Source organism: Bombus affinis, chromosome 3 (genome assembly GCF_024516045.1).
Source record: "Bombus affinis isolate iyBomAffi1 chromosome 3, iyBomAffi1.2, whole genome shotgun sequence".
Taxonomy (NCBI): domain Eukaryota; kingdom Metazoa; phylum Arthropoda; class Insecta; order Hymenoptera; family Apidae; genus Bombus; species Bombus affinis.
This window is the reverse complement of record NC_066346.1, coordinates 904,152-926,956: the sequence shown is the minus strand read 5'-3', so window position 1 is coordinate 926,956 and position 22,805 is coordinate 904,152. Positions and strand designations below refer to the sequence as shown.

General features: G+C 31.2%; 1 protein-coding gene across 1 annotated transcript in view; it reads right to left on the bottom strand.

Moving 5' to 3' along the window:
- Positions 1 to 388: 388 nt before the first annotated feature.
- The window catches only part of LOC126914982 (proline dehydrogenase 1, mitochondrial), a 37,043-nt gene continuing 14,626 nt past the window's right edge, over positions 389 to 22,805 (bottom strand). Inside the window, exons 3-12 of the mRNA XM_050719309.1 lie at positions 10,819 to 11,027; positions 9,364 to 9,545; positions 6,418 to 6,482; positions 5,760 to 5,944; positions 5,310 to 5,484; positions 4,785 to 4,895; positions 4,572 to 4,703; positions 3,823 to 4,022; positions 2,893 to 2,981; positions 389 to 2,540 (exon numbers count right to left, since the gene is read on the bottom strand). Coding sequence (XP_050575266.1) covers positions 2,335 to 2,540; positions 2,893 to 2,981; positions 3,823 to 4,022; positions 4,572 to 4,703; positions 4,785 to 4,895; positions 5,310 to 5,484; positions 5,760 to 5,944; positions 6,418 to 6,482; positions 9,364 to 9,545; positions 10,819 to 11,027 — 1,554 coding nt within the window. The 3' untranslated portion in view covers positions 389 to 2,334. The remainder of the gene's footprint in view (positions 2,541 to 2,892; positions 2,982 to 3,822; positions 4,023 to 4,571; positions 4,704 to 4,784; positions 4,896 to 5,309; positions 5,485 to 5,759; positions 5,945 to 6,417; positions 6,483 to 9,363; positions 9,546 to 10,818; positions 11,028 to 22,805) is intronic.

Here is a 22,805-nt window from a genome sequence, read left to right as displayed (position 1 = left end):
ATGCATATCCTTGGTAATGAACGTTACTTCGTATAATTATGTATTGACTCGTGTAATATGTATCACACACGAGGATAATAACTATATCTTCACTTTCTTCGCTACTCATCTCTTTCATTAGTCTCGTGTCATTGCCCCGTATAAATTCTACTTCAATGGTGATGACAAATGCGACCCATCATGACATTATAGTTTTATACTTATAACATACGAGTTTCTTTAATAACATTAACTATCTAAATTATTGTCATCATCACGAGACATACAGAAATTAATTAATGTATCGACGTGACAGTCGAACACTAAATTATAACAAATAGAATTATACCTAAGTCACTCGCATCCAACATACCATTAGCCACATAAAAACATTTAGCTATAGCATGTATAACTTTAACAATGCCCCTTTATTCATCGATTCAATTTCTTCCTCTTAGGTGTGTAAATATAACATGATTTTTTTCGAGACTTTTTGCTTAATCTCAATTAAAAGAACTGCCACACCTCGAAGAAATAACTGTCCTACAAAACATAATACTTCTCTTAAATGTTTGGAAAATACAGACTACATATACACAGTTTCGAACGCAATTACGACACAAGCGTAATAAACACAAGAGATCATTAAAAATTGTACGTTCGTATATATTATAAAAATGAGAGATAGGACCTGTTGAAAACAGACGTAAAGTTTAACAAAAAGAAAAGGCTACAGGACAAAAACATACTATTTTGATCTCTACAAAAAAAAAAAAAAAAAAATACTGATGAGAAAATATTGAAGTGTTATTCAACTGCGTGGAAAATTATCCACCACATGTCGAATTATTTTCATTGCTAGCGACAATTATGTTTCGTTCGAACGTTGAAATGTTATGGAAGAAAAAAATTTACTACTCAATTTGTGCGAACGCTATTATACGTTCTTTTTTATAAATAAATTCAAACTGAGCGAAAGCGCAGGATTCGTCATTTGACATGTAAAACAATGAATTGAAACTCGACAAAAATTTATTGTTTATAAATTATAAAGCTTTCTTGGTATTTAGTTTTCTTAGAAAGGAAATTGATTAAAAATGTGTATAAGCTATATCAATATTCATGAATATTATTATCTCGTCTGCTGAGAAAAGTAATATTAGGCTGAACCATAACGAATTAAAAACTTATACGACGTCATTAATTATTTATATATTTTTCTTCAATTCCAAGTTCCGCAGTTCATCGCTATTTCGGCCCAATATCACTTAACTTTCTTTCAACATGCGTAGTAATTGCACAAATAAAATGGCTCTTACATCATTATTCATTCGTACCAGAAACTTAACAAAATTTTGCCAAATATTTCCAAATATTTACTTATTAACAAATTACGGGAGCTATCTTTTTCTCAATAATGTGCAAACACTTTGTAATCAAATAGAAAACATTTATGACTCGTAATTTGCCAATACTAGCAACTTTGGTAATATCTGTTCCTGGTAACTACGCATAAAATATTATGGAACTATATAGTAGCGAATGTTCATCCCACGCGAGTATTTTAACTTAATTAAATACAACACACGCTATATTAATTTCATTTGATGATTGTTCTATACTTTCATATAGAAAATCGTACATATATATGTATACATATAGCATCAAATGAATAATAAAGTATGTCAACATATATTCAAACACATTCGCTATAAATAATCGTGCACACACGCACTGCGAGATTCTTAAATAAAATATAAAATACAGGACCATAATATGATGTTTCAGGCAAAAAAGACATTTTGTTTCGGTTTGTAATTTATCGATTGAGTTTTAAAAAATACTCTGTAGAAACTTCTTATAAAAAAGAAAAATATTAAAGGTCTTTGCAAATAAGATTGTTCGATACTAATATCTCAAGTATCTTTCTCAATTTGTTTTTTACTTTTTTATAAAAAAAATCATTATTAAAAATATACATATTCAATATAACATATACACGATTATGTGACATTGAATATGATATTTATTAATAAAGCGTAAAATGTGCTCCCTATTTATAAAAGTAATAACGCGTCGTTGAGAAGAGCCTTCTTCTTTCAATTAATATAAACATAACGAGCAATGAACATAGTTCTACCATATGGTGCGATATTGAGCAGTTTTGCACTTGATAATATTCACACTAAGGCAATTTCGTATAATGAATAACACTGCATATTTCTTCCAGTCACTCTCACGCGCGCGCGTTTGTTCTGCGTACCACAAAAGTCTTTTTTTTCTTTTGAATAATTTACAATCACTACTTAAATTTGATATTTAAAATCTGTCTGTGCAAATAAAACGACCAGCTGCTCAGACGGGAGTATAATTTCCCTTCGGTTTGTAAAATATCTGCCCACTCACGAAACGCCTCATAATTTCGGCTAACAGCAGGCGTTTCTCTTTCTTGATTTTCTTAAGTATGCCTCGGTTCTCTTGTGCACGCCGAGACAAATATGGTAATACTTCTTTCACTGGTCCGTAAGGGATATATTTGTATGCTGAGTATCCAGACTGACCTAAAATTTAAGTTTTATTATTAAACATTCAAAATTTATAATTAATTAATAATATTTTATTCTAGAAAGTTATAAAAGCTTTTTTAAATCTTTATTATTAAAGACTGCAGATTTTTATATAAATTCATACTTTTATGGATACAATTGGAAATATGTAACGTAAGCAAATATTTGTTTCAATTTTTAAATATTATAAGCAGAGTCGATACCCATTATATAAAGATTATACTTTAGACATGTTACATATTTTTGCATATTATATGCATTCTGTGCACTACTATGCCTTAAACATTTTCAATGAATGTACAAATATCGACAGTCCATTAAGTACAGAAGAAATAAAGATACGTACCGAGTGGGAATGTTATGTAATCACACATTCCCAACAATTGGCCAAAACAAATCACCTTATCCTCTGGTGAGATTCCTATCTCCTTCATTCTATTTTATAACATATTTAGAATACCTTAATAAATAACAGTAGCCTAAATAATTACATAATAAATCATACGTCTAATTTATGTCTACGTATACATATACACTATCATCCATAAGTATATATTTGGACACGCATACACATTTCTAATTATTGCTAATAAACAAAATATACGGCAAGTGAAACTCTTTAATCTAATTTTGGCCTTTAATCTTATCTTACGGAACTATATATATATATATATATATATATATATATATATATATATAATTATTAAATATTGATAAAAGCAATAGATAGTATTTATATAATATAAACAGAAAAGCAATATATATAATCAAAAATGGATGAAAATTTAACTCAAGTATCCTGCGGTGATACTTGAGTTAAATAACTTCAATGTCGGAATATTAGAGTGTTTGAAATATGTGTCTTTAAACACAACCTAAAAATTTATATCTATTAGCGATTTATTAGCAACCTATTAGCGATTTATTAGCGAAATATGAAACTTGAGCAATGTAGGTATGTTCCCTGTCTTGGTTTAGCAGAGCATTCGGTCCCCATTATGATGAAAGTTAAAGAACAATAGTACAAAAGTAGAGTCTAGAAAGCAGAGAAATGTTCTTCAGTCATAACTATGACAATATGTACAATAGGAATATCAACTTTTTGAACAAATTGGACCAGGTGTCCAAATACTTATGAATGATAATGTATGTAATTATTATTCAAGCTATTAAAAGACATTGGAAGTTGAATGAAAATAATTGCGTGTGTATATATTTAAATCAAACATATACTGTATATTTTAAAAATTCATAGAAGATATTCTGTAATACGTACTTTTCTATTGCAAAACGAACTGTATCCTCATTGTGAGATGCAACCATAATACCAATTTTCTTTGGATCCTCTCCTTTGTCTTTGTACTGTTTCATTCGCCTTAAGCACTCCATTAGAGTCCTATGATAAGACTCGGTTGTAGCTTCGAATGTAGGATTCGTTGGATCAGGGTAACCCATTGCTGCTGCTCTGGCCCTTTCCTACATTTATAATTTCAAGAAATTTATCCCATGTTTTTAACCAGTACAATACAGTCACTTTAACCTACTCACGATCACTGATTTAAAATTACGTCTTTTCCTAAGTTACAATCGATTATGTTTCTGTCACATATATTCACACACAGATAAATACATTACCATTTGTAAGTTTTGTTGGACCTGCAAAAATTACCGTTCAAGCAATTGAAAACACAAAATTTACTATTTACAGTACACGACAATTTAATTTCTACAAGCGTTTAAATACTTTCGTAAACCACTGTATAGCTTTCAACATGTTTTTTTTTTTTTTTTTTTTAAGAAATAAATTATAATTTTATAAAATAAAATTCATAAATCATAACACAAATTTTAAATATTAATTAATTAGAGAAATGATACTTTAAAACAAATCGTCGTGGTTTGTACCCTTATCCCAGTAAATCCTGCGGCAATTGAATTTAATTTTTCTATCTTATACAGTAATTGTACGCAGAAAAAATTGTCAGCTGCAAAATTGTCAGTGTAAATCACTCAACGAAGAATTACCTGTTCAATGTAAGCGCCACGGACGAGTTTAGCACCGAAGTAGAAATTCTGACGTTCAGCTTGTTCCAGATCCGTTTTCACTTCATTAAAAGCTTCTTGCAAGTATGTCTGGTATGTGTTGAACACCACGGCCTAGGGAGTAGACCATTTGGGTTTAGACCACTGAAAATTTACTAAGTGATAATATCTCATCTACGGAAGCAAAACGTTTACCTTATGTGTATTGTACTTGCGCATCATCTCCAACGTTAACCGCGATATCGCAGGTTGGAAATACGTTTGTTCGGCGTCTATCATTATACGTACGTCTAACTTATCGGCCACCTGTAATGAAAGTTAGCAATTCTATCTTTGCTAACGAAAACTAAACTCCTCTAAATCTCCTCACTGTATTTTCTATAATAAATAATGGAAGTACCGAAAGCTTTCCATTTTATTGAACGCAGGGTGTCTTATACCAAAGTTAGTATACAGCTTTGAACTACTTCCAAATAGATTTTACCAATTTTTTGGACCGTTATCTTGCAAATATCTTGCAAGATATAAGATCATGATTAATTGACCGCTTCACATTTCATATGAAGCCATACGTATGAGAACATACATGTAATAATGACTTGAAAATCATTGAATTTTGCCTCAAAGTACATTTTTCTATTATTAATTATTCCAAAAATATAGCCAACTATATGGGACGCCCTGCATTCTCTAATTGTTATCATTTGTAAGTATTCATACCGAGACAATGTTATTCAGACGTCTTATCATGTTTCTGAACATTTCTTCTTCCTTGGACGTGAGCTGCGACATAAGCCTCACCATCTTTCCCGTTTTAATATCTGGAACTTGGAACGTTTCGCTCAGCTCGTAGTTCTCATCCAGAATACCACTCCATGGGAACAAATGGATAACACTATAGGGAAAAATGAATTTCTTAATTTTATACTGATGGGAAAATATTAATGTATAAATAAAACAAAAAAATTGTAAAGTGTGCGCAAAGTGTTATTACTAAATAAAGAAAGCAGGCAAAGATAGAATAGGCAATAGAAAGAAAATAACGAAAAAAAATTATAACTTATTGGAAAAGTTAATAGAAAATTAGAATTGAAAGTAAGAAGAAAAGGGAAAAATGGTAATTGATCAAAATGTTTTCGTAACAAATGATAGATTTTTATGAATTATTACCCTTCTTTATCTGATTGAATTTTTTGTAGAAACTTTTGTACTGGCGCTTCGTCTTTGATGTGAGCCTCTTCGAACTTTTTCATGAAATCATCAGCCGTAGCATGATGAGTTAAAACAGCGCCTTCACCACCAACTACATCCGACATATATTGTCGTGCACGCATAATTACTTCCGACAATTGGAGCTATAAATAACAAAACATATAACTATTTGTATAACCGTAGATATATAAAAACAAAATTATTACTAGTTTATTCTAATCCGAATAGTGTTATGGACCTTTTTTATATATTTCATAGATTACTGAATTATTATTAGAATTATTATACTATGTATTGGTATAATAAATACTTTACTTACTTACTTACTAGTTTATCCTACACATATGTATAAGATAAACAAATTCGATTATTGTTCAAAGATTATATTTTATCTCAAATATCAATATATGGAAGCTACTATATTCTCTTTATTGTTTAAATATTAGTAGTATATTAGAATAAGAAAAATTAAGAGAAAAATATCGTAAAACTATCAGAAATACTTAGAGAAATACAAATATTCGCTCAGTCGATAGCTTAATCAATCAATGTTTAAACAATCATAAAAAATTATTTCTTAAATATTTTAATACTTCATTTAAGAATATTTACTTACCAAAAGTTGTGGACGGCCAAGAGCAGTTAATTTAATAGCGGTGAAGCCAACACCCATCGAAGCAGCTGTACAAAAATAGATAAATAACAATTAGAACAAATGTAAGTATTAAAGTTGCTAGTAAGAAGATCAGTCTTCCAGGAAAGATAGACAAAGGATAAAATAAGGAAGGAGAAACAGGACTTGTTCTTCTTACCAATTTCATTAATCTTAATCACAGTTGAAACTTGGAATTTAAGAATTTTCAGACTCAGGGCTTTCATTTGACTCTGTAAAACGTGAAACGTTATTATTTTTAACCAAACTTTAACGTTTAGACTAAAATGACCAGAAGAAACAGAATGATAATTTTTCAATATATGTGCAATATATAATGTTTGAAATATTTTTAAGAAGTAAAATATTAAAAAGAATATGGTATTTTAATCTAAATCAGTGTTTTCCAATGTAAACATCACAGGAGTGAAATTTTAAGTATTTTGGAGCAATTAAAAGATTATGTTCCATTCGTCATCTTCATCGTTGATGCAGTACAAACACCATTATTGTTTCTTATGCTAACAGAAGCAGGCATTTTTTTATGTAACGTTTCTACATGTTGTTAGTTTTCTGATTAACCAAAAATTGTGCTAATAACATTGTCCAAGGACCAAACCAGCGTTCCGATCGCTACTGTACTTTTCTTATAGCGTTTCTGGTACTAACTACGAATCCGCAAATCCACAAGTTTTTCTTCGGCACGTCTACCTTTAGAGAAATTCTACCTTTAGAGAACTTCAAACAAACTATACTATAATAGCGTAACTATACAAGATATTCAATTCCTGTTTACATCTGTAGTCTTTCCTGAATACGCTGATATTTGTTTCGTTGTTGTTCCATATTACTTTTCCTTCTCAAAAACATCAGAAAATATGAATTTTCACTAGTAATAGTTAAAGGGAAGAAAATCCGATCCTGAAAAGATTAAATAATTTTATATATTGGGAAAATATATGACAATTATTTTCTAAATGGCCAATTTGTAATTTAAAGAAAGAAAAAAAAAACAGAAATGACGTGGATTTATGCAGTTTCTATTTCAACATGCAAATAATCCAATTATCTCTATTCAAAAGGAGACTTCGTTATTCGGATAAATAGAAAATCTTTTGAGCGAAACAAAACACCGTTATGTCACGTTGTTTGGTTGCATGACTGAATAAAAGATTCTCTAGAGATCTTTATTTATAGGTGGAATTCGTTTTCAAGGTCTTATCTTCTTGCAGAATTTCTAAATTCCGTCGCTGAAAGTTCTCCAGATTATAATATTAAATCTTAAATAATTTCATTGATTTAAATTTCCAACGCGAAGCGGAAAATAATTTTTATGTCAGTTTAATCAGGGATTAATTGAAAGATTTATCCAAAAATGTAGAATATATTTGAAAATATAAATTAAAAAGTTTACTTGACGACACGTTAGTAACGAGACCTCTACGACGTAGAATCTCCTTCATTATAAAACAGTCTAATTAGAAGCATCAATTTTATTTTGTAGTTTACAGTCTCCGTGACAGAGATTGATAATAAAAATTAAATTAAAAATTCCTAAATTAAGTAATCTGGCTCTAAATTGTTACGGTTCCCAATTGCCCAATAATGCTATAACTATGGCAAAAGTTCTACTACATAGTAGCGTACGTACTACTACTGATACTACTAACGTTATATATACATAGTAACGTTACGCTATTACATAAACTGGTCTTTCTCATGGTACAAAAGAAAACTATTAAAAAAATAAACAACGGTTTACTTGAATTATGCGATAAAACCGACCATGTTTCGATATTTAAGTACTTGCCATCGATCGGAAGTTTATTTTCAAATTTGGAAAGCTACATCATACGTTCTTATTAGTCACATCATTTTTCTTTCCTGAATTACCAAACATGGAACATTCGATATTTTACGCCCAATTCTTTAAACCAAACAATGATTTACGAATTCCCGATAAGCTGGAGAATTTATAACGTGAGTTAATTTGAGCGATCGATCTTGGAAAATCGGAAACACGTGTCAGGAAAATTGGAAAAAATGTCGCTTTGGATGAATAATCGTTTACATAGCTATTTTTAGTTCTAGATTTCTTTCGCGAGTTTGGACGAGATACGTATCCGTATTGCGTCGATTATGCAATATTATGGACGAAGGTATCTTGCATCGCAGTATCGTTTACGCGATGCTATAGATCAAATATTTTATTTCCATTCTCCGGTGTTTACATACCATCGAATATTACTCATCGATTGCTTTGGACAATATATTCTACGTCTCTCTTGGTTCCTAAGTTCCTCGTAGTCGCATTTATTTACAAAAACAAAGCGTATATTTTATTTTACCATTCATGGCGCTTTTACATCAAGGAATCAACGATGAAATCTTATCTTGTTCCGAAGCGAAACGCGATGAGACAAATATTTTATTATTAAATGCGAGAAATCTCGTCCAGAGCATCGCATAAGCGATATTTTGCATATTGCGACGCGAGATATTCTTTTTTTTATAACGAGTGCTTCCTAATGTCAAAGTTTACTATTGCAAATTATGAGCACAAGAAGATGTTATCCGACTCTTTATTAAAATCATGAAAAATATACACCTTGATTTGCTCTATCGATTCAAAACGATAGTGCGTCATAATAGAACCAAAGAACGATAAGAAGGATAAAAGCCACGTCAAGCTATCTGAAATAACAGAGTTTTTCAAAGAGCGATATAAAAGTGGATGAGATACGGTAAACTCATAACTCGCTAACAAAGTAGCATAAATAAATAATCGATTCTACATATTATATATTTCGCTGGTGATGTTGCATAAACGACAGAAAGAAGTAGCGAGACACGTAGCCCATTGAAAATTGCGAAAGAGTTACAAGATTTTTATTCTGATAATCCACTCACCGGCTACAGACTCGAGACATCTGATAAATATGTCCATGTTTCGTTCACAACTAGCTTCGTTAAGGTAGAAGTACGTTCTTGCCGAGGATACCTTGTATCGACGATCCGCGAATGGTTTTGCAACATGGTACTTCTTCAAGGGACCTTCCCTTTTCTCGTCTCCAGCTTCTGACACGGAACTCCTGTAAATTAAGATCGTTTATGTCACATTATGTTTCATTTTCATTCGTAATCGAGAAGCTTTTCGAGCAAAGAGGCCTGTGGCACGCGTCCCGAGTAGCGCGAACGAAAATTTTGCCGACACGTCGACGATTTTTAGGTAATATCATTTTATACGCTTGTAAATTATTCAAAATTCTTTCTTAATCGTTACAGTACGTACGTAATAGATTTCGTTTGTGGCAGCACAACGACAAAGCAGCTGAAAATCACAGCTGATCTTAAGATCCTCCAGCAGTTACAAATGTATGCTACGTGTGACATCAAGTTACAAGTTCGTCTCTATGAAATTCTATGGTAATTTTTAAACTTGCTCTTAAACTCGATACAATTTTTCGACGATTAATTTTCTATTGATTTCTCCTCTTATTAAAAACTGTTCGGTTCGTTAACAGCTCGTAAACAGCAGATAAAAGAAAGCTTCGTCACTATGTACCGGCCTATAGATTTATCGTAAATGTTGTAAGCCTCGAGTGTATTTTCTATTCAATTTTCTATTCAAATAGTCGACTTATTATGAAATTTTTACGTACTTTGTGAGTATGAAAAGAATTTTGTAATTAAAGCTTCCCACGCAATTTACTTTATTAATCAGTTTATCTTTTATCAGAAAACTTTCTCAATTTGTCTACTCAGTTCTTATCAACAATTTTTCCGCTAAGTTTTCATTTACAATTTTTCTAATAAGCTTTCGTTTACAACTTTTCTGTTGAGCCTTCATTTATCATCTTTTTCTTAAAGTATTTCTCGTTCGTATTTCTTCGAGAAAATGAGTTTCCTAGGAATTTCTTCAAGTTTTAACTACGTGTTAAGGATACCACCAGGATATGTAGGTAAAATTTAAGGAAATCTGCAGTACCAAAGTCGTCGAGATATCGATCCTCCTCATCGTATGTATTCATATTTAATACGTAATTTCTATATCGAGCAAACACGACGTTTTCATTCACTAGAGCGAACATTTTCTTACTAATTATTCAATAATATTATTACACGACAATAATATTATTTCTATTAGAAATTTTATATTAAAAAAATACAGAGGTTTACTGGTTTTTTAGATAAAGAAGCACAAAGTATATAATTCGATGAAATTGTGGATGAACGCCAAGCATGAATGTGCACAGATTTATAACACTGCGATGCGTACCTGCGTGAGGGGCGGAGCTAACGAGTTCAATTTAAAAAAAAAAAAAAGTTTTATGGAGCAAACGATTTATTATTATCGATACGTACTGTATTTCGCGTCGTTCTGCTTCCTCTTGAGAAATATCCTCTTCAACGGAATAATCAAGAATGGGTTTTACACCAAATTGCCGCAACCTATCCAGGACAGGAGTGATCTGCACCTCGTCTTCGCCGGCGACAAAGTGACCGTAAAATGTAGCCTTCATAAGCTTCGTGAAAAGTTTCTCGCCAAGTATTTGCTTGGTTAATTTCATCAACTGAAACGAAATTTAACACGTGCATTAACAAAAGTATTAATAAAATATCGATAAAGTTTTCGACTTTGATCAATTCGCGTAATTGAAAATCCACCTCAACATCCACCGTAACACTGCCCTTAGCAATAAGTTGTTGACAAAGCGTAACAGTGTCATACAAAGTTATGCGTTACAAAGAGACCGCGGTTATTTGTCCAAATAGAACGTAAGCAGAAATTTATTTCTAGCGAATATTATGAACGGATGCTCTACTTTGGATGTTTTATTTATTTCTCCATATTACGCGCATTCCGTCGAGTCTACCAAAGTCCATCGAAATATTTTAAGTAATCAGTAGTTGTCTTCTACGATTACGTCTCAGATGACTAGAAAGCTGTGGAGAATATTTTCTGGAAATTGGTATGTTTTCGAGACCCAACGTGCTTTGTGACTTCATTACTTGCGAACCTGGTCGAACCAGGTCGAAAAATTGAGATATTTGTTTGACTTAGCCGACCAAAAATCTCAAATTCATTGTAGGTAAATATAATCTTTTACTATACTTGACTTGACTTTTACTTGACAAAGATGAATACCCAGGAAGCAATAAACTGTAGCATTTTTTACCTTCGTGCTATTATATACATAGCATTTGACCAGTTGAAACTTTTTTCTTTTTTAATTCAAGGAAAGGATTTTAACGTTGTATCCTTTATTATCTGTTCTCGTTTTATAGTTGCTTGACGACGGTAAAAGAATAAATCGTAAGTTGTGCAGTTTTACTGGATTTTTATAGAGACGTCTGGTCTGTGCTGATATCTTTGCTCATTATCGTACGGCGTGTAGTATTTACTTCCCAAACTTTTGATTTTATATTTTATCGATAGAACAATCGATTCGTATAACAGAGAATTTCTATAGAAATATTTCAAAAACATAGAGAATTGAAATTTGATTTTACAAATCGCTAGATGCGCGAAAAAGATTATAAAATGTAGTAAATTTAATTAAACCGAAAAACAGAAATACTTTCTGTCAGGTTTTCATTTGGTCAAACAAAAAGGCCTGCTGATCCGGTTTGCCATATGAAACAGCAGTGCACGCGTTTTGCTTCTGTATTGTGCCGATAAATTTGTTATTTGGTTTTACGAATGCGCGGATAGAATTGCGAAAGCAAATACAGCCAAAAAGAATTTAGACGTGAAATAGAGAATGTAACAATGAATTTAATAATTCGAATTGTTCTTCGAAAGAAACAAGATCGTAGAACAGTAGCAAAGTTGTTCGTTGTGAAATTTTATAGAATTTATACTTTTTTAGGACTTTCGTTTCATTTTGATATTAAAAAGAATAAAGAATGTAACGGCATTGAAAGTTTGAATTTTAATTTTACGATACAATTTTAGACAGATATTAAGATTCTTATAATAAAAAGCAAACTTTATAATACACTCTATATAATATACACGCTATAAAACGTTGTTCAGTCGTTACGTAATGGCCATATGAAATCACATTATGAATATACATATAATCTACTATGATTACCCCACTGTGGTCGCTTTCGGAATAAAAATTCGCGTCTCAGCTCGTTCAATTACCGCAAAAATTATTATTATGGCCACTAGGTTCGGGAATTATGTCAGTAGCGGTCGTTTTAAGACCCTGATGGAACTCAATGTACGTCTTTTTTCAACGAGGAAAGAAATTTGGAGCTTTCCACAAGCGGTATGTAAATTACGCGAGCCTCTAGCTCGTATTTTGCAAAGCTCGCGTTCAACGATGTAATTAGAAAGTTGCATAAGTTGCATCTTTCTTCTTAGATTTAATTTATAAGGCTTAATTTACGGTTGCATAAATGAAAACGAAAAATTAACGGGTCATAGGTCGGATCAAAGTGGTATCCGGCTATTGGATAGTCGGCAGGCGTGAAATAATTTTCGACCAGTGGATCCATACATGGAACGTTGTACTTTATTCTAATCTTCGATCGTTCAAAAATAAAAATGTAGATATATCGTCATCAAAAAATTGTTTACACATCTGAGTATAATAATAACTGCTATAGTAGTAGTACTTAGTATAAGATACTAAGAGTAATAATATCTACGTAACAGTAATAAACATAAATTGGTCGATAAGTGGAAAACTAAAGCCTAGAGGCATTTATAGGAAAAAAGTTGTTCAGAGCGTTAATCTTGACAACGTATTTCAAGGTCATTGAAATCGGCGAGATCGTGGCTATTCCCAATTTTATTTGCATACCACCATCTATTTCTTCGACATCCAAAGAATTGTAAGAAGCATATATACGTTATGAATACAGAAGTATATATGCTATTTATATGAGACATCTGTCGAAGCCTACAATTAATAAACCGGAATATTTCCGTTACAGCTATGACGCCATATATTACTTATACGCATTTGCATAAATGAATTGTTAACGCGCGATGACGTCTAATGATTTACATCTATGACTCATGTTGTTGCCAATTCTCGATTGTCAGAGATAAATGTATTTCATTCACTACGATAGAACAATCGCATAGGTGATTCTTCGTTGCGAAACATCTACTTTAATCTATGTATATATGTATACGGTTATTTATAGTACTACGTCTATAAAGTTTATAGCAATTGTGTTATAATCGTCAGCGTATGTCTTTTTTCCACGCGAGAAATGAATCGAATCGAGAAATCAGATTCTACACGCTTTCACTGTAAATTAATTAACAATTAAATATAATTATCAATCTTTCTATTGCATATAACTATTAATCTCCAGAAATTCTTTAATCCTTAAATATTATTTATTTAAATTGGTACTCTGCTAAATAACTATCGAAATATCAAATGAAATAATCCAAGTTACCATAACAAAGTATGATTTACGCATACTTTAAACGTCACTCTATGAAGGAAACATTTCTATTGATAAAATGCCTATTCGTCGCACATTGCTGTACGAGTTTCGCAGAGGAAGTACAACTTGGGAAATTGTAAAAGATCTCTGAAGGAGATTTGACCGAAAACGGTAGATAAGGATAATTCGATGGTAACGATTGACGTAAATCGTCGAATTACCAGTAGGGCACTTGCATCGTAGCTTAATGCTTCTCAAAGAAGCGTGTAGAATCGAAACCCTCCATTGTCTTGGAATACAAAACTCGACAATACGGTGGAATGCTGTGGAATAAAAACGTACGAACTTTCCGTTCAACCTATTATATACACAGAGACACACCTGAAATGTATTCTAAAAATTCAGACACACGCCTCATTGCCAGCAATCCTAGAATTCCAATGTAAAAGAAGGATATAATTTACGTATCTTATGTAAGTTCTGTGAAACGTAGATAGCCAAGGATCGACTGATGTCTAAACAAGATTCTTTGGGTTAAAGCACCTGAGTAATAGTAGTTTAATTTACTATTTCCTACTGTAGTGTAACAAAACTTCCGCTTATCATTACCGATTAATCAAATATAGCTTACAAACTACGCAAGATACAGCTAAGGTTAAAGTAAATAATATTTATTTTGCATAAAGAATGTTAAACTTTCCATTTTGTTTATTACTTTTTAATTCCTCCTTAATACGAATGATTAGCGTTGTACACGAATTTATTAGCTATCTTCTGCTGTTAAATTTTGCATTTATCAACTTTTTTTATTTACCAGATTAAGCTTTTTATATAGAAAACGATGGAAAATGTTAAAAAGTGAATTCTTGTAAACGAGCACAATGGCTGGCAATCCAAGTACTTGACACAGAAATTCTAGGGCATCATCGAACAATGATGTACTGGGATCTCTGAATGACCTTCTATGGAATCAAAGGTTTTAAGGGTTTAGAATCTTAGAGATTTAAGCATGTACTATCGATCTTTTTCGTGGATAACACACTTTTATGTCAGCATTCTTTGCTCGGCTTATAACTAAATGTAAAATTTCGGTTTAGTCTACACTAATACACCATCGTGTAAGGAAAATTGATCTTTCGCGTAATTCCCCTTAAAATTATTGAAAATTACCGACTACGCAAGAGGGAGTGGGCGTTGGAGATTTGAATTGGGATCTGACAGCCTCCACAATATTGTTTCTAGATCATCGAAGAACACTCAAGTTAGAACTAGCGAGGATAGCTCTTCTTCCTTTTGTCTCTTTACTAGCCCGTTTATTAAATGAAATTTTAAAAAAATCCTCTTTACAGACATCAAAAATTAAAGATTAAAATTGTAAATATTACGACAACTTGTAGCAAACAAGGTTTAAATAATTATTATTATTCCATCTGTTAGCACAGAATTGTAAGTTTAATTTATTAAAATTGTACTTCAAATGGTCTAATTGCGCGTACAAATGATGGTATTGATCCGATAATAATTAATTATGTATTAATTCGATAAGCATTTATTGTACCTACAGCAACAATAAAATGCAACATAGTAATTTGCGATTAGATTAACGCAAATTACTTTACATTATATGGCGTTCTGAACTGTCAATTATGAATGTTTCAAAGATCAAGCGATATTAATTGCATTATAATTAATTGTGATTGCAGAATGTCCTAACGAGGATTAATGCTTTTAAATATATTCTATGGAAAACACACACAGGGTGTTTCAGCTAACTTGATCATCCTGGACAACTTTTAATGTAGATGTACGTTATAGGAAAAATATTTTTATACAAAAATTGCTTGGATTAAAGGGGCACGTTATGTGACGCGTATCTTTTTTTTACATTTCAGTGGTTCCAACGTCAATTTCGTTATCTTAAATCTAATGCTATATCTTTTATGTGAAAACATGGAAGAGTCTCGAATTCTGAGTAAAAAGATATTGACCTTTATTAATTCTAAATAGTTAACGAATAATTTCGCTTTGTTAATTGTAAATTTACTTTGTGTAACGACAAGTCGAAGATTCGAAATCATCAGGTATTTGCGTGAAACAGCGGTGTTTAAATGTTATCCTGTACATTACCATATGCAGCAAGTAAATGCTGAATAAACAATTTCCCAATCGATGGATTGGTCGTGGTTAAGAATTTCTGTGGCTACCACGTTCACCAGATCTAAAGCTGCTAGACTACTTTCTGTGAGGGACATTAACCCTTTCGCTACCGCCGTTTGAGGAAAAAGGTTCGCGGTTCACAGCCCGAGTTTCGAATTTTCAACATGTTACGCAATATGACACATATACGTACTTTTACATATACGTCATACTAAAAAAGGATAAGCGTCTTTCAGAGCGCGTCATAATGTGACGCTGGATCTGTGGAAAACAACTAGTGCGACGTCACATTGTGTGACGCGTGTTAGCGAAATGATTAAAAAGCACAGCGTACCGTGAATCAACAGCAACACCAAAGAATATGAAAGAACGAATTCGCGAAACGTTACGCTCAATGTAGAAACAATTCAGTTTCGTCGTCGGTTAATAGATTGCACCATTGTATTAACGTCAATGGAAGATCTATACCATTTCGATCACCTACGATCTTACAACACACCGGCAGTGAATGAAGATAGACGAGTGCGATGAAGAAAGATTTGTACCATGGAGAAACACCGTTATATTATGGAAATCTTTGATGATATTGAAACTCCAACTTGATATTATATAAAGTAAATTTTCAAAAAGCTATATATATATATATATATATGTATTTTTTTTTTTTTTCATATAAAGGGTACATCATTTCATTTAAAATAACCTTGGAAGCTCCAAAACGCCTCCAACTTATGTATGAAAAAGAAAACATGCACCACGTCATGGCCCTTCTAAGCCAAACAACTTTTGTATAAAAAATTTTTTCATACAACGCATATTCTAGAAAAAATTATTCAAAGTGCTCAAGTTAGCTGAGACACGCTTGTATATGTTATAACATTCCTACACAAATCTAACATCAACTATAAATCTATGCCACTTATCTGAATAAATTAATGTATAGGCAGAAAATGTGAAAATTTGCATATTCAAATTAGTAACGAAATGTAATTCCCCTTTTAGCCGGAGACTACGATTTTGAAAATATCGTAGGCCTTTAATATGACAGAATAGATATTAAAAATACATTTTGCTCTCTAAACATTTAATACAGTTCTTTTTTAAGTTATATAAAATTTAATTGGAGAATTTTAAGATTTAAATCCCTTTTGTTGGAAAGGAATGTGTGTTAACACGTAAAATTTCGTTAAAAAATTTAAGGATTTAACTTTCTAAAACTTAAATTCTCTGTCAGAGCATATAAAATTTAACTTAAAGATTCGAAGGTTCAACTTTTAACACGTACACTTACAAAATTTAATTTAAGAGTGCAATCATGAAGCAATCAATCCTGAGCAACTATACCAAAGGTCATATGACAGTAACCCAATTAAACCTATTAAAGACCAACATTGCACGATTTTTTCACGATTTTCAATAATATTTTACTTGTGCAACTTTTACATATTACTCGACCCTTTGATTTTTAATTTATAAAACTATTTCATTCAATAATATTTGAACAAAAATTCTTAGTTTTCAAGTCCCACATATCAGACATATTTCTCTTGATGATAAACAAAATTTGTTAATTTCGCTTTTCTTTTAATAGAGATCGATTTAATTTACGAAAAAATTAATTAAATAATGGTGACTAGACTGTGGATTTTTAGGCATTCACGAGAATTTCCAAGATACAAAAATATACAGAATGAACACAGTGTGCGAAAGTATATAAAGTAACTAGAGTAGATTACTATTAATATATTACTATAATAAATATAGAGAACGGATTATAATATTTGGTAGGCGAAACAAATCTCAGCTTGTGTTTCATTTCTTTAATTACGCATAAAAATATGAATTTGCGCATATACGCGCAATCTGGCGATAAATATCAAGTATCAGTAACCACTTATCAAATAGATTATCGTTAGATTAATAACAAATAAAATTAATCTTACGAGACGAACATGCCAATTGTGCATGAAATATGTAATACTCTTGTCCACGTGCCAAGGTGTATAAAATATACAGAATAAAAATAGTCTTCGAGACCTATGAATGATATAGCTGATTGAGTAATCGAAGTATTCGAAATTCGGGTCGTACGAAACTTGTTCAATCAAACTGATTGGAATATTTGATGATTTAAGCAATACTTTGGATATTTCGATTATCTAATGGATAATATCACAGTCGATACATTCAATGCATACACGCACATATTATTATATATATTAACATAGAAAGCATTTTTATATCTGTTTCGTCATTCCTATATTCTTGTATCTTATTAAAGTATTTCCTTTTTAAATTTTCTCAACGCATTTTCTTACAATTTTAACGATGTTTAAAAATTTCTCAATTACGATAATAAGAAATTATAACATATAATAGATATAAAAGATAGTAACACGATAATATATTTCATTATTTTAAAGAAATAGTTTATTAAAAATTAATACGTTTGATTTATATGAAAAGTTGAAGAATTTCATTAATAAAATATTAATAATATCAAGTATTTAAGCAATATTTTATTAGAATAATTTGACTATCTTTGTATCTGTTTAAGTTACAAAAAAAATTGTTGCTCTTGTTACTTAAGAAACGTAACAATTACTCAATTATTCTAATTAGAACGCAATTAATTTCGTAATTTGTAATTAGAATGCAATGCATCTTTCAAGCTATTTACTGATGTTTTATTCAGCATGCGATAGGATTATCGCCTTCTTTCCAAAAATAATAAAGTAAAAATACTATGTCACTTTCCGGAAGACTTGTTAGGTGTACAATTAACGCGAATTTAATTACATAAATTAGCAGTTAGATTAGTATCGGATAAAGATATTCAAACATAAATTAGGAGCAAATTTTCAATCTTTTAAAAGAAGTTTAAGGAATATACTTGTGTACTTTTACAAACTAAACTTCGTTTGGCAGCATCACTCCTTTTTAAACTTTTTTCCCACGATCTGAGTGGCCGATGAGAAATAAACCCAAAATACGAGGGTTTCAAGTATCAAAATCCATCGGCTGAAAAGTTACGCGTCGTTAAAATTTGATACTTTTGGTACCAAATTAATCTTATACATTGGAGGTAGGCCATTAAAGCTTAGTCTTTGTTGACGCTATGAACGTTATAGCTGGGCTATATATTTTTTGGCCGCTTCTGGCAGTTGGTAACCCATATACAAAATGATATTTGCCAAATCGATTCATAAATTAGCCATAACTTTTGAACCAATGCGTTCCCAGACTCAAAACTGCTATATTTCGTTTTTATTCGTCGAATACTATCGGAAGATGCAAAGATGGTTCGACAAAGAAAAATTAATGCCCCAAAACGAAGTTTAACTCCTAACTTGAATGACGCATAGCTTTTGAATCAATGGATTTTGACTATCGAAACCGTTATATTTTGTCCGTGTATAATAATTTTCAGATGATGCGAAAAAATGTTTTTAAAAAAGCGATGCTTCCAAACTTCAAAAGGTTAAACGTTTTATACATTTCCTGGATCCTAGACCCGCCACTGTGCGACAACGCTGTTAATAGGCATAAAAACGCGGACATTGTTTTCCCATGTGTATATACAGCCAATTTTATCCATTCATTCCCCGCTGATATAAACCTAAACATGTGGCGCCGAAGGTTCTACATCAGGTTTATTCACCGGTTGAATTCCTCGCATAGTGTAATCATCATCATTCTCAATGAAGGCGCCAATCGCTCGTAAGAAATGCAATAACGACGAAACGAAATACGAAAATAAATAATTAAATTTCTGTAAATATTAAATATATTAATACAAATAATTTTAAATATAAAAATATATTAAATATTCTAACGATTATTTCTAATTGCTCGTATAATCAGTAGGCTGCGGATTTTTGTGCACTTATAAAAAATTAAAAATTGCAGAAATATACAAAGAAATATACAAAATATCCAAAGTATAGCACACGTTATAATATTCAATAGATAAGATAAATTTCTATTTAGATCGTATTTAAGAATCTGCAGACTAACTATCAGTGATATTAACGAAACTTGTAGAATCAAACCAAGACAAAAAATACCACCATTCGCCATTCCGCCAATGATTACCTTTAATAAAAACTACTATTAACTAGACTACGAATTTTTATGCATTTATGGGAAATTTGAAGCTGCAGACATGCGAAATCCAAAGTACGTATCTCACCTAACTGACATTTATAGCACAGGTGCAGTCTACGTTTGAAGTGGATGATACGTAACTTTTGAACGGTGTGTGTCTGGTATGCAATACGATGTTCATAAACCATTGATTAGGGCAGTATGTAATATGGCGACTGTGCGAACTGGATGTAGCAATTCTGCCAGGATCAATACGGTCTTGGCAAAAATGCTCATCCTTAGACGACAACTCTGCTAGTCGGTAACTGTTACCATTCTTGCTTAACTAGCATAACACTATACTTTAACCTTGAAAGCAAATAGCAAAGGGCTTAAGTATTTTATTTATAGAATCTTTCATAAGAGGCCACGCCTATATTCACACACATACGTACATACATACGTAAAACGATTTACGACAATTAAAATGCAAAATCTTCTTATTCTAATATTTTATGTTAATTACATAAACAATACATCACGGCAATACATTATTTTATGTTAAAAGAGAAATCATTTATACAATTTTACGTATATTACGTATGTATACTTTCTTTGGTGCCTGAAATTATGTGCAAGCAATAGCAAATGTACACAAATGTGCACAGATATGAACAAATGTACAAATGGAAAGAGAATCTTTTTTGCAGAAATTTGCAACTAAAAGTAATTTTGTTTATTATTGCTCTATAAAATCTTAGGGAATATACAGAAATTAGACGTCTATAAATCCCAAGAAAAATTAAAAGAAACGATATCTGCAATTGTCTGCTATGTCGTTTTAATTGCTTCTGAGTGACTCAAGGGATAGGAATTTTCATTTGAAAAAATATCGAAATGGTAAAAATTCTGAATAAAATGTTTTTAAGGCTGTGTTGCTCGTCCCGGTGGATTTTATATTTCAGATTTCCCTATTTTATCTGCGAGAACAACAGAGGAACCTCAGCTAGCGATCCCAAAATATTCAACGTGTAGAACACCTTCCAAAATTAGATTTAATTCTGCGACCTCCTCTTACAAAGATATGAAATAAAGCGCGAACTGAGACTAGGAAATTGAAATATGCGAAGGCAAATTTCAGTGCAAATTTCGCAGATAAAAATATAGATCGACAAAAGGATAGATATGTATTTGAAAAATAATGATTAAATGCATTTCCTAAATTTTGATTTGAAAATTTGCATCAAAAAGAAAAATCAAAACAAATTTGTTAAATTCTATATAAAATTGTTTTACGTCTTTTGTTATTTTTGTTCTAAAAATAATATAAAAAATGTAACTTTATCATCATCTTTAAATACCAAATAATTTGAATTTGAAGTATTCTACTGTGCATACATTTGACACGTACTTTATTAATTCTCCTATTTAATTATTGCGTCGTAAGAAAAAATTCATTATCTTATCGTAAAATAAGGATTAAAAATTCCATTAATAACGAATAAATATTGAAATAAATACAGAAATTGCTCGACAAACTTCAATGATTAGTAAAAATAAATTGGAGATATTTATTTCACGTTATGTCGGTAATTTGAAAAATTGTTAATTGGAATTTAAATTGAAAATGAAAAATTGGAATTTTAAAATGTAAATATATTTTCTGTAGCAATGGTTAATAAAAGAACGAATAAAAAACTATCCTTCCCAGCTTTTCGTATTATACTTCCTTTATTTTTAACATTATCCTCTTTTAAAGGGAGGAAACTAACGAAGAAGCAATTAAATAATAACCAATTAAACAGATATTGAATAAAATTTGTACAATATAATTGAATAACAAGAGACGTAATTACTCACGGACTGAGAATAAGACAGTCAATGGTTGTGATGCAAACAAAAAGGGTTGAACGTAATTGCGATGGCGTTTCCACATCGATCTGATCTCGCTAGGTTTCACGGGATAATTCACCGCTGAAATCGTAGGAATCAAATATCGGAGAGGAATTTCCCAGTCGATGAATAGACCAGAAAATACTCCATTCCACGTTATTTCCTTCAATCATAATTGTTTCAAATCTTTCATTGCAAATAATTACATATCAGCTACTGGCCCCTTGTGTTATTTCATAATATGAAAATAACTATTTAATAAATACTTTCTATAGAATATATACGTATCATTTTAATATATTGTTTTAATCTTGTACTTGACAATGAACGATAGTTCTTCATAAATGATATTAATTTTCAATACTTTAATTATCAACAATTCAGGCACTATGATTAGGATTAGGGATATTAACATGAAACGAGCAACAAAATACATGAGTTAATGTTTTGTTTATGTAACACCGATAAGAAAGTTTTATCAAGATTATTAGAGTTTACCAACGTTATATATACTTACTGATAAATACACAATATTCAGCCACTCGAAGTACCAAGAAGAGGGACGTTTCTCAAGTGGCACACTTCATAAATTCGATGATTACATATATGGAATTATGAATTTCCTACGTGATTTCATAACATTACGGTCATTTCTATTTTTACATGATGTTGATTTAATACGGCGTGGAAAGAACATTCTAACGCTCTTGAAAAATTCAAAGATTTCAAAAGTAAGAGACTTGAAAATCTGTAAAATGAAAATTCGAAAGTTCCAAGGATAAAAAATCTGGAAATTT